Source organism: Polyodon spathula, chromosome 9 (genome assembly GCF_017654505.1).
Source record: "Polyodon spathula isolate WHYD16114869_AA chromosome 9, ASM1765450v1, whole genome shotgun sequence".
NCBI classification, from domain to species: Eukaryota; Metazoa; Chordata; class Actinopteri; order Acipenseriformes; family Polyodontidae; genus Polyodon; species Polyodon spathula.
In genome coordinates, this window is record NC_054542.1 from 12,952,208 (window position 1) to 12,968,230 (window position 16,023).

A 16,023-nucleotide genomic window follows, 5' to 3' on the forward strand; every position below is an offset into this window, starting at 1 on the left:
CAACAAAATGAAGGCTTGGTATTTAAAATGTAAAGGTGCCGAGCATCACTATGGTAAATATCACATTTACATACCAAAGTGTATAGAAACATATCTAATATATGTGATAATGTGCTTGCTGTGGTGTGTTTCATATCGTAAAAAACGTAACAAGCCCACTGAATCGTAAACTTGTTTTTACTGAAAAAATAAACTAACATGTAAACAGAAGAGCTGTCTGTTACATGCTCTCAGATCAGGACTTTACTAACACCGAGCATGGGAGCTGCAGCATGCACTCTCACATATTACAACTCTACACAATTAAAGGTGCGGTCACCAATTAAGCAAGAGAACCTGAAAGCTTAACCGTCCAGAAAGGCCCGCCTCGTGTCGTTAAATTGAAAATGAATACGTAAAAGAAAAAAAAAAAGACAAACTTTTTTCTGTTTGGTAGTCAGTGATTTTATGCAACACTAGTTTATGTTGGTAATGAATACAAATGTTTTCCCCATTATTCTGTGAGTAATGCGGTTTGCTCAGAATTCCATGTATGCTCTTCAGGCTTCTAAATATCCCAGAGGTAGACTATATGTCGCCTCCTGGTTATTTCCAATAGCCTACATAATACCTCAATACTAAAAAAATAAATCAATAAATAAATCTTCTACATACAAGGAACTGTTCTTCAGTTCAGACGCCTCATACACAAAAGCTATCATGGTTTGTGAACTGTTTTTTTTTTTTTGTAAATTAGGATTTGAGTGCAGGTTCGTGTAGTTGTGTAAATTTCAGTATTTAAGCTACCGTTAGGTTCTATAATTTATTATTTTTGTTTTCTTATTTCAAATATCTAGTAGTCTATGTGTTAATGCTGATATCGTGCTGTTTGTTCAGTAACTTCACAGTATATTGCTAGAGAAGAGAGCACCGTGCCTTTGTATTATTATTATTATTATTATTATTATTATTATTATTATTATTATTATTATTATGAAATAAAAAATTGCTTAAAGTAATCAGACTTCATCCAGGTCTTTGATTTCTTTAACTCGTCATTCAAACCAGAGACTAGTTGGTATTGTGGTTACTGTATTGCTGCTGTCAGCAAACACTATTCTCGATTGTTTTGTTCTTGCTATACTACATTTAAATAGATAGACTGAGTGTATAGGACAGTGAGGAAGCTGGCTCAATACATAACACTTGCTAAATATTTAAAATATAAACATTAGCACCAACACCTTTAACAAGGAAAAGTTCCAGTTAATGATAAGGGGAGTAGTGAAAATGTTTTTGAAATGTTTAGCAACACAAGAAAACTTCAACTAAAACAACAATGAGCAAGTATCCCTCAATAAATAACACACTGCAGATATCAGAATAAGTAATCATTATGACCTACATCCATAGCATGTAGAATATATCATAATAATCATGTCCTAATGAGGTAGCAAAATTAATTTTAAAACCACCCTTAAAATATATTAACAAATTTCAACAGCAAAGATCAGAAGAGCAGAGAAAATGTAACTAAAAATGGATTTTCTCTGCTTCCCTTATTGTTTAGTTGAAGTTTTCCTTGGTGTTGTTGCTAAGGTTTTAAAAGAAATGTTCTCACCTCTGCCATTTTCACTGTTCCCCTTATTACTGAATAGTACCTGCCCATCACATCCCATCACATCACAGTGTCTTTGATAAAAGCCTAACCTGAATGCATCTGAGTTACGGGTGGTATCACATTTCCTGACTTTTGTGGCTTCGTACTTCTCAATTCAAATTAATGTGTTATTTTCTGTAAAGAATGTCCTGCCTTGTGGCTTCAAGCTTAAACCATAACTATGTTTTTTGTAATGAATTAAAATAAAAAGCAGACTTCAATTATAGAACCACACTGTACCTTATGTATGATTTGAAGCAAGGTACTCCATTTTAGGTCCATCTATCCAGCAAATATAAAAGAACATGTTAAGTTGGGGGAAAAAAAACAAACATGTGCCTTAGTATAAAGGCAAAATGAAAACGGTAATTTGATTTTAAAACTGCAAAGTCATAACAATAACCATGCTATACAAACAGAATATATTTGCCCTTACATTTCTTATATCTAGTGACAAATGAGTACACATGTACAGTCGTAGCCAGACGTTTTGCATCACCCTATATAATTAACACAGTTTGCTACATAAAGATGAATGAAACCTCCTGAATAATTAGAATAGTTAACATATTGAATTACATACTGCTTTGTAGTTTCCCATATACTTAATGAAAAACAGACAAATTCAAAAATATGACATTTTGAAATCTAACAAGAAATACTGTATTACTAGTATGGCTTCGGGTAGAATTTTGCAGCATTATTTTGAAGTTGCTTTGATTACATAATGAATTACATAAATAAATTATTTCCAGATTATTATTATTTTTTAAATTATGTCTCAGTCTTAAAATTACAGACGATGCAAAACCTTTGGCCATAGCTGCACTTTCTATATATTTCCTATACTGCAACAGATGTCTGTAGTTTGGAGTGGAATTACGAGGTATACAGGTCTACTTTGTTGAAAAGAATTAAAGGCCTTGGATATCAAGGGATGGTTCGTGTCCATGACTGAATAAATGACTGCATTTCCTACTATCCAGGATATATTTGCTATCCTACAGCAGGGGTCTCCAACCCTGGTCCTGATGAGCCCCTATCCTGCAGGTTTTATAGGTGTCTTTACATCATCAGTGGCTAAAGATCTGGAACACCTGTTAATCTTGACTAATTAAGCCAATAATTGGTGCAATTATGTAACCGAGAACTCAGTTGAAGCGAAAACCAGAAGACCCAGGAGCTTTCCAGGACCGGAGTTGAAGATCCCTGTCCTACAGTATATGGTTAGCATCTTTCTATTACAAAACTCTACTGTGATCTTTTTAAAGATATTTCATTCTGTTAGAATTGGATTTTTTAAATGTATTTATTTATTTATTTTTAAATAAGCTGACGCACCTTGGAAATGTGATCCAAAATGCGTCTCTTCTCCTCGTTGCTATCACAACAGTGAAGAACGCTGTACAGCATATTAACCAGGAAGTCTGTATCTTTTCACAGACACAGCACGCTCACTTGACAGCCTGGTAAGAATAAACACAAAAGACTTCAGTACTGTTAAATTCCTCAAATGGTATCTGTCAGGATATTGTTGTTGAACCTCACTTGTTGCATCTTTGTGATGGTGGTCCACTATGAAAGGCGCTATATAAAATAAAAATATATTGGGTGATTGATCTTGATAAATGCAGTATCTTTGTTTCCTACCCAATTTTTTCCATCGAGTCACAATATAGTAGCTGAATTCAAAAACAAGTGGGATTTGTTTAGCATCCTGGATATAGCAGGATAAAATTAGCTTCATGTCAGATGCATGAAAAAACAAGGTTGTCCGAGTCTTTGTTCTGACTAAACCTCTATATAAAGTATTTCTGCTGTAAATGTAAACCGTTTTGTAAGCCAAGGGCGGAGCCACGCTTGGGCCCACCCATTTTTGGAGCGAATGACAATTAAAACATATCATACCAAACCGTACCAGACTGTAATCCGGCTAGTCTAGCTCATCCTCGTAATTCAAAAGATATAAAATAGATTGGTGATTGGACGAATGAGATATGACTAAGATAAGTTATTGAATGGCTTTGGACTGATCTAAAAAAAAAATCTGTCCTGTAAGCCGAAACAAAAGCAAAAAAAGGACACATGAAATACTAAAGCAGTAGTGCTTGTCATGATCGAAGTTTTTAGTTTTTTTTAATAGATTTGTTCATTACTAGAAATTGTGTATTTTGCTTTGTTTTATTTAAAAGTGGTTAAAGGTTTAAATGCTTGTCCTTAATCTTACCTTAAATTACGGTATAATAAGTGTAAGGTCCTAATACTTTTGTCTGCAACTGTACATACTGTGATAAACATATAAATATCCAAATTAATAAAACCAGTCCTGAGCCGAATGATAAACTGGAAAATATAATAGCATATTAAGGGTTACATAAACCATGCACTTAAATAAAATAGTTACCATTGTTGTGGTAACTAAAAAATGAAATGTCAAAGTAAATCTAAACAATAAGAATGTAAACATAACTGATTTCATACCAAATTTCCTAAGTCTCCTTGACATGCGCAGTTTCTCAAAATGAAACGTGATAATTTTGATAAATATGGCCCTATATTTTACAAAAATATTTCAGACATATGTTTAACAAATTTTATCATACTTTAAGATCTATTTCCTAAGCTTGCTAAAAAATTTAGCAATAAAGAAATATTTCTTTAAAATTATTAAGAACCCAGGAGGTAGCTCACTACAAACACTCTGAGTTGTTCATTTCTAGTTTTGAAACATTATTTGCATTTTATTTCACTGACACACACACACAAAAAAAAAAAAAAAAAAAAGAGTACATTTTTATTTTGGAGGTGACTAAATCTGCATATTATTATTTAGTGCCACTGGATTTTCCATGACAAATAAGTCATATTAATGTAGTTCACTAAGCGATTCTCCACATACCAGTCTCAGTGCCTTGAAGAAGCAAACTCATACCTTAATGTTGGTAAGGATGTAAAGAACTGCTTCCCACAGAGCTGGGCAGACCACAGGGTCAGTGTCATCAATGTTTAACAACACAGCTGAGCATGCTCGTGTAGCTTGAGTCTGTATTAGCTCAGGTGTGCGCTGGCAAAATGTGGCCACTTCTTCAAATAAAGCTCCACGGATCTATAATAAAAAATAAAAACAATTACATCTGTTATTTGTCATAATACACACTCCTTAAAGATATATATATTAATAAAAATAAAATATTAGCATTATGTATATATAGATTCCTATTTCTCCATCCCGTTAAACAGGTAATCATTTCAGCATTATTTCAATTATTCTCAGTACTATGAAACTATTTTGCTGTCCTAGTTGTGTTTCTTTTTTTATATAGTATTTTATACTCACTGGATTATTTAGGTGCTGTTATTTTAAGAACGTATTGCACATGCAATATACATCAAACATACAATAGACTTACATAGTGTACTATCAATAATAACTGCTCAGTAAACAAAAACACATTGATTTGGATTATTCTTCATTACACACACAACTTTATAATAGATCTCAGTGATTGTATGACTATTACTCTGTTTTTTTTTTTTTATCTCCTTGGAAAATGTCCTGAGTAAAAGGAATGATAAAACTGGTGGGGAAAAAGAACACTCTCATTGGCTGCTTAGGTAGATTCATTACCTGTGGAGTTGTGTGTTTACTGTATTTCCAAAATTTATTTTGGGATATGAGCTGTGTAAGGTTTTCTTCCAGTGTGTCAATCTCAGGCCCAGGCAGCAATGTCAGTAGCTTCTTCAAAGCCAGCAGGGAGCAAGTAACAACCCTCACATATTTGGCTTCTCTCTCTTCCTCTGGGACACTTCTGCACATAGAAACAAAACGTGACTTTAAAACAAAAAGATCCATAAGGCAATAAGTCTGTACATGCACACAGATTGTTTATATCAGTTAGCTCACATGTATACATGTAATCAATACATGCTGTATAACATAGGGGGTCAAATGTATTTTTTCATTAGGCAGTTATAATAATAACAAACTGTTTCTTGTTGCAATTTCTCAGTCGGTTTACAAAGATCTCATCTAAAAAGCGAATTATGTGGAAGTTCTTTTTCATTAACGTTTTACTCATGTTTCGTGTAAAAATAAACACTTATCAGAATAGCAAGCACCGAGAAAACTATGTTTTGTACTTAATTACTAAGAAACTGCAATTAAAAGTCCTATTCCATTACAAACTAAAAGGCAAAACAATTAAATCGGTTTCCTTACTAAAGAATACAATTTGTACATCAATAAAGGCAGACATGTTTGTAGGAGGCCACTTAGCACATGCTATGCTTTACAGGCAATGTGGAACAAGTATACGATACCCATTTCCTCTACTGCAATTTATAGGAAATGTATGATGGTCCAGTCAACTAAACTTACTGAGGGTCACTGAGTGTCTCTGGAGTTTCCTTTAAAAGATTATCTTGAAGAATCTGTAGAAATACAGTAAAATTAAAAGGCATATTACAGTCTGAATCCATTTAAAAAAAACTCCAAAAATCCTTAAATATAGTGTGCTTATAAAACATTGGCTAAGAGGAACAGTGCTTTAATGCATTTGAATAAACTTGATTGGGTTAACCAAACTATTAATAATTGAACACAGGTCCATTAGGTAATGGGATTGTTAATTAAAAGTTTTTTTTTTTTTTTTTTTTTTTTTTTTTTTTTTTTTTTTTAAACTAAATATTTGTTAAATAGGGAGGAAAAAAGTGTTACGAATAGGGACCTATGTTCCTCAGCTATAAACAGACACATATAGGTCAGTGCTTGAACTGCCTTTCATATTTACTGGCTGCTTAACCATTAATACATTAACATATTTTAACAAACTTTTTTTGTACTTACATTGAGAATCTCTTCCTTGCAAAATGCAAGAGCCTCTGGCTGTTTACTTGTAGGAAAAGCAGCTTGAAATGCTACATTTGCAGCTGATGCTACAGGTGAGTAAGTGTCACACTGAGCTATCAGCCAGTATCCCATAATGCTTTTTAAGTAAGGCGCCAGATTCCTCTTTACTTTAAGAATAAGCTGCTCAAAGGCCTGTCCAGTTGCCTCACGAACACGACGGTCATGGTCCTGTTGAAATGAACAGAAATGATTAAACTAAACTGCTCGGTACCCTAACATATTCCACAAGCAGAGGAAAGAACAAGCTAAATGACCTCTACCCACACTGTAGATTGGATTTCAATACTCTATTCTGCCACAGGCTTGCACAGTATACACACTGTCCATTTACACAGTATGTTAGCAAGGTTTTTAGTCTTTGACTTATAGATCCTGTGTTAGGAGTGATGGCACCTTTAACATTGTCATAAATATTAGCAGTGTGCAAAGAACCCACTACTCCTACTCTGAGTTAAAGACTCGTACTTGAATTTACTATGATGACATCACCAGAGGTGGGTGGGGCTACAGAAGCCACGTTAAAATGCCTCTCTGGCTCTGATTTCCACTCAGAAAGTGACCATACAGTGATTAAACCCTGTCAGTGGCAATATGACACTGTGCATAAACATGGTCAACATATAATTTAAAGCAAAACAACAACTTATATTTAGACAGTATTGAATATACCTAAATGTTGTTTTGAAGTGCTACACATTATTTTTCATATTTTATTAAAAAAAAAAAAAAAAAAAAGCTATCAACAGTAAATGCATTTAAAATGTCACAAATACAAACTACAAAAAAGTATTATAAATCTGCTTGGGAAAAATCCTGCTCTCTGATTGGTTAGTTGCATTCTAGTAGCCATATGTTAATCCCACACAACCTTTTAACAGACACATCACCATTGATTAAAATTCCTTTCCACTTCCCTGTCCTAATTTTATAACATTTAATATATGTAAGTAACCACTTAATTCCAAAAACTATCAGACCCAGATGAAATGCTGTTATTTTTAATGGAAACACTGTTGAAGAATAGTATATTCTGAACCGGACAAAGTACCAGTAAATCAACTTTCTTTTATAGAAAAACGACACAGTGAAATAACAGAACAAGAACTGAATCAACTCGAACTTGACTAAAACTAAAACAAAAAGAAACAAAGGGTTGTAAATGGCTGTGAATATCCTACAAACCCGGCTCCAAGAAAAAGGTAGGCCTCTTACATTTACTTTACTTTTGAGTTGAACACAGTCTCCTCAGGGAATTGTAAGGGACAAAGCAGGAGAGCAGTACAGCACATCAAGCTTTATAATTCTGCCAGCTGGATCAATCACTTTTAGAATGACTCACCGTACAGCAGAAAAGTGAACTTGGCGAAAGATGCACCATTTAACAATGCTAACAATTTATTCGTAGCAGCAATTAAAAAGATGACGAAGTGGAAAAAACAAAACACACTATCCCCCAACAACAGCAGCAGACCTGGAGAAGCTAATAAAAAAAAAATTAAAAAAAGTTCCCGCAGGCACAAAGAGAGAGCTCTCACACCATCTGGCAATGTTCAAGTGAACATTTATTGGGGGGAAAAAAAAAAATTATTCCCACAATTTATCAAGTTTAATTAATGCAACAGGTTAATATACATACATTATGTGCTTAATACACATTCTAATCAACATTTATTATATTTATGAATAAACTCATAATTTCTTAAATAAAACACTAAGAAATATTTACTTTTCTCTGGAACTATTCGTGTATGTAGTGATATTTACTGTTTTTGGAATTTTTTTTGTTTGCTGTGCAAATTTAAGAAGTAAATCAATCTATCATTTTATGATCATTTTATAATAGCATTTAAGGCCCTCCAGGGGGAGCGTTGACATGATATAACCACACACTTAAGGGTTAAAGGCACTCTGCTTCTCGTACGGTTATATAATGTCCCCCACCCATCATCTTTCAAGCCTTAAGGCTTCATTAGATTTAGGGCTTGTGTGTTTATCTTAATTTTATTTTCTGTGTTTATTTGTATCTATTTCTCAAGTTTTATCTAGATACATCAAAACCGGGGTATTTGCTTTTTATATACTGCATGAAATTACTGTTTTTGGTTACTTTCCAAAATTCTTGGGCAATTTTTTTTGTCACAATAGCTATAGACAGTACTTGCACATTTGTATCTTCTTTCCTTTGCTGTCTTCCACACCAAAATCCTTATGGTCACGGGCATATTATTCTGATTTTCTTTTGGTGTGTTTTGGCATTTCTTTACATTTCGCAACAATTTGCTTTAAATTCCATCAAACTGTAATATAGCTTCAAATCTCACAAGCAAGAACAATGCTCAGCTTCTAATTGTACTGTTTTAACTTCCAATAGAAATGTAGGAATGGGCTGCCACTCAGTAGTTGGGGTGTGTTAAGTATTCATAATGAATCAATGTGAAATACACGTCGAAGGAGGGACTTTGTCACTGCACTGGGAATTATATATACATTTTTTGTAGGTTATTTGATTTATTTTTTTCACGGGGAAAGGGTTGAAATCAACATGAACTGAATAACCATTTTCCAGTGTTTATCGGATATACACCAATTACACAGGGGCTGTTTTATTGGGTTTTATTGGTTAAAACCGAAAATCAGAAGCCCTAATTATACTGTACTTGCAAACTTAAGAAAACAGTAGGGAACACTTTTCTACATTGCATTATTGTTTATTATCATTGTTTGTCCATCTTATGATGAAGGTAAGTTTATGTTTTTTCAGTTCACCCATAAATGCAACACAGTGCCTCTTGTATGTTACATGTGGGAACGATAGTTCTGAGTTTAGCTTATGTTAAATTTTGGAAAATATATGCTATTAAAATGTATCAAAATGGCTCCACGGTGTAGCAGTAAAAGCCAATGCTTTCGGAGCAGGGAGCTATAGCTTCACAGGCTTTTCTTCACTAGGCTTCCAAATGATATATAGGCCATCAGTTAAATTAAATTGAGGTCTGTAAATGGAGGCCTGTCTTTCCACAACAGGTTAAACCCTAGAAGAGCTTTTTCAACACCTCTGCCTAAAAAGAAAAAGAAAGCGAAATAAAATGAACTGACGACAATTGTTTGCATAATTTCTATTCTATTTAAATCTCTAATGTTTATCGTAATATCAACGGTAAATGCGTTATTTTTCAGACAGGGCACAAAGGTACTGTAATTTCTCAGATGCAGAGTTTTTTTTTTTTTTTAAAGTTAGTAAAATGATAACACGTAAGTATGTAACTTATTTAAAGATTCTTGGATTCCTTTTGCTATATTCTCTGTCGGTTGCCAGCTGTAAGACTTTTTTACTTTTTCTTTTTTTTTGTACAGTTTGAAATAATTTGTAATTTGTATCACTTGAACATCAATGTTAAAAACAGGCCAATTTAATGGCTGTTTTAACTAATTTAACATGAATGCGTTGTAGCTAGCTATCAGTTATTGAATATTTTGAAATACAGTACACCCTCGCTAGAACGGCCTTCATTACAACAAACCTGACCCCTGGACCCCAAATGTGTCACATCGGTCGAACAGCCTATGGGGACAGGCATGGACCACAGGAGCTGCTCGCGATTGGCCGGCCGGGACACTACCCGGGCCTGATTGACACTAAAGACCAGTGACGGGGGGGGGGGGGGGGGTGTTTGTTGTTGTGAAGCAGAGAGAAGCGAATAAACAGAGACAGAATAGTTCTACCCTGAGATTCCTTTCGTGGACCACAGCGACATGTTAATTGTTAACAATTGGCAAATTGTCTTTGATCATTTATTAGAGTAATAAATATCGAATTTGGCCCTGAATCAACAGAATGCTCATTCTTACAACGATATAAAAAAAAAAATTGGTTCCATTCGGCTCCTATCGGTCTCACTCAGCCATTGAAAGGTTTTCTTTGCTTTTTCCAGAGAAAAAACAACTACAGACCTGTGCTTTACGTCTTTTTGATGATGTCAGACAGGGTCCGACATTGGACTGGAAAGGGAAAAACTGCAATGTCAGACATAGGACTGCAAATGGTTAAAAGGCATGTCATATGCAGACAAGCTAAAAGAATTTAATCTATTCAGTCTTGAACAAAGAAGAATATGCGGCGACCTGATTCAAGCTGCTTGATGAAATTCCGGGATCAATAAGCTACCAACACAAATGAGCAAAATAGGCCGAAAGGCCTCCTCTTGTTTGTAAACTTTCTTATGTTCTTTCTTATGTTATGTCACAAAATTAGTGAATTAGTGAAATAGTTTCAACCTGTGTGTGGATTAACTTGTAGATAATTTCCTTCAGGTATATAAAGACTTTCAAGCTGCAACTCACATAGTGATCCAACAAAGCAACCATGAAGACCAAGGAGCTTTCAAAACAATTCAGGGATAAAGTTGTAGAGAGGCACAGAGCAGGAGAAGGGTTTAAGAAAATTCAAAAGGGTCTGATTATCCCGCTCAGCATAGTGAGTAAATCATTAAAAAGTGGAAGATGCATCATACCACCCAGACACTACCCAGATCAGGTCGCCCTCCCAAACTGAGTAGCCAGGCAAGCAGGAAACTGGTTCGGGATGTCACTCTGAAGCCAACAATGACCTTGAGAGATCTGCAAAGTTCTGTGTCCGAGTTGGGAGTCAGTGTTCACCCATCAGCAATAAGCCGGTCCCTACAGAAAGCTGGTCTGTATGGACGGGTGTCAAGAAAGAAGCCATTACTTAAAAAGCCTCAACTTAAAGCATGTATGGAGTGTGCGATAAAGCATGTAGATGTTACTGCTGACATGTGGGAGGTGGTTTTGTGGTCAGATGAGACAAACATTTAACTTTTCGTTCTAAATTCTAAGCATTATGTCTGGCGCAAGCTCGGTACTGCACATCATCCAGTCAACACAATCCCAACTGTCAAGCGTAGTAGTAGCAGCTTCATGTTACAGGGGTGCTTCTCTTCAGCAGGGACTGGGAATCTTTTCAGGATAATGGGGAGAATGGATGGTGCAAAGTACAGGCAAATCCTTAAGGGAAAGCCTGTTTGAGTCAGCCGTTCAGTGCCGCTTACTGCTTCATTGGGTCACAGACGATAATTATGATTATCGATAATTTTCCAATGAGAAATTTCTTGCAGCAAAAATGTTTTCAGAATTTTCGCTATTGTTGATTATTGATCCAACCCTATTAGGTACACTGCTCCGCTGTGAAAAGAAACCATCATTATTATTATTATTATTATTATTATTATTATTATTATTATTATTATTATTATTATTATTATTATTATTATTTATTGTTAGTAGTGGAGTATCTTCAGACTCAAAGACATTCATATTTTCAGGCAGTTGGTCACTGCTGAGACAAAAAGAGGAAACCAAGTAAGAATCTTAATACTCATGTTTGTTAAACATTAATAATAATAAAAATAAACTTACCATTGAGATTTTACAGTATATTCTTGGCCAGTAAGGAAGAACCCCTTTAACAATCTCTGACTCTCTTTCTGTACACATTGTACCAAATTCTTGTACTGCCTTAAGGAAACATAAAAACAAAGATTTTAGTTAAAAAGGATAAATATTTAATCTGTTTTTTGCCTCATATCAATCACAATGACCTGGAGGACAGCAAATGAAGGATAATTTTTTTAATGAAATATTATTGACAAAAAGTAGCAAGTGACATTGATCAACTGGAGAAAAGCTTCCACAGAGCCAACATGATAATGACATACACTCCAGCACTTTCCAGAGGTATGACACAGGCGTGGTTTTTGGGATGGAACCATATAACATTCTCGTGTTTTGATTGGTCCTTGTCTTTCACAGGAATATGACATCAACATGAGTGGGAAAGCTTGGAGGCATTTTTAACATTTTGATCAGAGAAAGAGAGATCTGCTTTCCAGAACCTTTCAATTTAAATATAATGCGGTATTTTGCTGTACTAATATAACAAACTACAAGTGACTAGTACTTTATATAAATTCTCATGTTATGCATGAATGTAAGAATTGTCTTTCTGTGCTCATCTACTTTTTTCTTTCAAATCGCATATATCTATAATCGTTTGCGTGATTTACTTTAATTGGATATCTAAGTCCTGCCTGCTATTACAGTTTTGTTACAGGATTCATTAGTTTATCTGTAATGTATTAACAGTTTTATAGAATGTTCCTTTTCTCAGGCTACGTCTCAAATTCTGGGCCTTTGGTTTTCAGACAACATCCCAAATTCTGGGCCGCTCTGCTGTTCCGAATTCAGCCAAGTTTTTGGGATGTTCTGCTCTTACAGATGACACGACAGTTTCTAGGTCATGTTCATTTTACCATAAAAATGTACACCAGAACTGGATTGTGAATTCATTTAAGAGTCATTTTTAGAAATCACGGTGTAAATTTCCATATTTATGCTGACGATACTCAGATTTATCTGCGAACCACACCGGATATTTTGCGAACACAACTGTTTTGCTGACATTAAGCTCTGGATGAAACAGAATTTTATGCAGCTCAACAGCGACAAGACTGAAGTGACCTGAACTATTAGGAACCCCACATCAACTGCGGAAATCCAGTTGTCAAAACATTTGAAACCATTGACGGGGTGCTAATGTAGTTTTATTCTAAAATGAGAAAATTGGGGGTAATTTTTTACCCTAGCTTAACCTTTGAGCCGCATGTTAGGAAAATTACCAAGTTGTCCTTTCTCCATCTAAAGAACATTGCTCGGCTGCGTCCTGTCTTGTCGCCGTCTGCTGCAGAAAAGCTTGTTCATGCGTTTGTATACTCCAGGCTTGACTATTGTAATGCCTTACTTACTGGTGTGTCAAAGAATACCCATTAAATGCTCCTTTATGTTCAGGATTCTGCTGCTAGGGTGCTGACCTGGTCTCGCTCTGGTGGTCACATAACCCCCATACTGAAATCATTACACTGGTTACCGGTCAAATACCGCATTGACTACAAAGTACTGCTGCTGACTTTTAAAGCCAATAGAGGTACCTCTCCCTCTTACATTTCTGAGTTATTTACCACCTGCACTCCTAGTAGTGCTTTGCGGTCCTCCGATGCCGGATGTTCCCCTGACTAAACTGCGTACAGTGGGTGCCAGGGCTTTTTCCTCCTATGCTCCTATGCTGTGGAACACACTTCCTTCTGCGATCCATGATTCTGAGTCTCTGTCTATTTTTAAATCCCGCCTCAAAACTCATTTGTTTAAATTGGCATTCTTCTGACTTTTACTGTCATTGCATTTTTAAATCCAACTGTTTTTGTATGTTTTATTTATTTTTATTTTTCTGTTTTCACTTTTGTTAAGCGCTTTGTAATATTTATGGATTATTATTATTATTATTATAGTAACCCTTAGTACATGAACCAAAGTTAATGTATTTTGTGACTCTCCTCAGTATGTGTTTTGTTGTTTTTTTTTTAAATCAAATTTAAATGTTTTTAAAAAAGCTTATTTCTTTATTACAATGAAAAAATGGCATTGCACTGAAATAGATACATCAACATGCAGGTGTTTTCCTTTACTAAAGTTTAATATTAAAACACATTTAGGAAGGAACATGATATTCCAAAAAAAAAAAATATATATATATAAAAATATTTTATTCACCTTTCACACTCAAAACAAACTTATAGGTTTTAAGAAACCAGTGCCCTTCAACAACTTAACATGAATATTGTTGTATTCGTCAAATAGTCCTTATCTATTCCTGATAGTTTAAACTGTAGGCTATATACAATGTTTAAACAGTTGGACTACGCAAATACAATGGAAAAAAATTAATACACTGACATTATTCAGCAGGTTTCATTCAACTTTATGAAGCAACATGAGTTCATTCTATAGAGTGATGCAACACTTCTGGCCTCAGCTGTACACAGTGACTAATCAAACTTGAATTAAAACCTGGACTGGAGAGAAACTGATATGCAATAGGAGTCTTATTTCCCTCCCAGAGAAGCTGTTAATGTTTCAAATCATAAATCTGCGGAGCGTTTCTCCCTGTGTTTCCACTGGATCAAACGCTGAGCAAGGCTGGTCTGGACTGCAGAAGGTAGTCATGATGTTACACACCGCTTGTTTAAAAAATAAACACATTTTGACCGGAGATACACTGTTTTTAAGCTAGCAAAGGAACAATATAGGGGAATAATTACGTGTTTGAATTAAAAAGGGTGCTATGTAAATCTGGCAATACGAAGGAATAAACCTGTTAGAGTGCCGGACTAGTCAATTAGCACACCGCTTTTTGTGCTGTGCATCATTTGTTGGACAGAAAATAAAGGCTCATTAAGTCAATCTTGCTAATCGATTAGATTTTTTTTTTAAATTACATTTGAAGGCAAGTAGTTTTGTTAAGAATGTACATCAACAACCACCAAGCCTATTTAAAATGTCAAGCTGTTCAAAAAGTCAGGCATTTCCATCTGTGGACTATTAGAAGTATGTACCGCAACAAAGTATCAATCCAGACATTTATTAAGTGGCACAGGTTGACACATTTAACCTGTGGCATTCTAACCTGTTGACATATTCCTGTGACAGACAAAGACCAATCAAAACACGAGACTTATGCTGTTCCATCTCAAAAACCGGGCCTGTGTCATATCTCAATTTACAGATACTATTAATATCTGATCCCTTCAGAGTTGCTATGGGGTCTGTGAATTGAAGGAAAAAAAAAAAAAAAAAAACCCATCCCAGCAGTTTTTCAAATCTGGTAACCCTAAACTACAAACTGAAACTCTGATAGAAATTTAGTTATACACCAAGCCGAGCTTGTCTTAACTCACAAAACTAGCTAAATATATGCAGTCATTTCTCAAATTACATTGTTTAATGCCTACAAGAGAAAATAGTGCAGTATTGTGTAACTGACTACTGCACTATTCTGCTACTGTAGCCATTCAACAAATGCATTAATTAAATTAGTGAAGTGCTTCTTCCACAGCAACATGTAAGAATCTAAAACATGCTATTTAAAAACTGAAGAAATACTAAATAGCTGCCATCTTTCAAGACACCTTGCAGGACATTGTAAATATTCGGTTCACAAACCATATAAACGAGCCAAGTGCACTTGCAACCTACGTTGTGAACAGAAACAAACTCGGTCCTGAAAAAAGTTGGAAAAGGACCAAAAAAACAAGCTTTAACTTGCAAACAAGCAATCTTGGGCCCTTTGCTCACAGATAAGTGTGAACAGCAAGCTATTTGATATATTGTTTCAAACAAAACTGAAACAGAGGGGACACTAATCTACACTTTGCCAGAAAACTGTAGAAAAGGAGATTTTTTTTGTAGAAAATTAAGTTTCGGGCAACTTTGTTGCAAGCAACTTTATCAAAGGAGAATTTATTTTTTAGAAGAAACATTACATCATAAGATTAGTCAACCAATGAAAAGTTGTGTAACTGGCTCTCTCACCCGCGAAAGACTGAGAAAAAATGGCGGCGAAGCCAGT

At 35.0% G+C, this 16,023-nt stretch overlaps 1 protein-coding gene across 1 annotated transcript in view; it reads right to left on the reverse strand.

The window, feature by feature from the left end:
* The window catches only part of LOC121321043 (E3 ubiquitin-protein ligase listerin-like), a 49,897-nt gene that overhangs the window by 27,274 nt on the left and 6,600 nt on the right, over window positions 1–16,023 (reverse strand). Inside the window, exons 3-9 of the mRNA XM_041259954.1 lie at window positions 11,982–12,080; window positions 6,486–6,716; window positions 6,018–6,070; window positions 5,268–5,448; window positions 4,572–4,745; window positions 2,981–3,076; window positions 1,880–1,921 (exon numbers count right to left, since the gene is read on the reverse strand). Of these exons, the coding sequence (XP_041115888.1) occupies window positions 1,880–1,921; window positions 2,981–3,076; window positions 4,572–4,745; window positions 5,268–5,448; window positions 6,018–6,070; window positions 6,486–6,716; window positions 11,982–12,080 (876 nt within the window). The remainder of the gene's footprint in view (window positions 1–1,879; window positions 1,922–2,980; window positions 3,077–4,571; window positions 4,746–5,267; window positions 5,449–6,017; window positions 6,071–6,485; window positions 6,717–11,981; window positions 12,081–16,023) is intronic.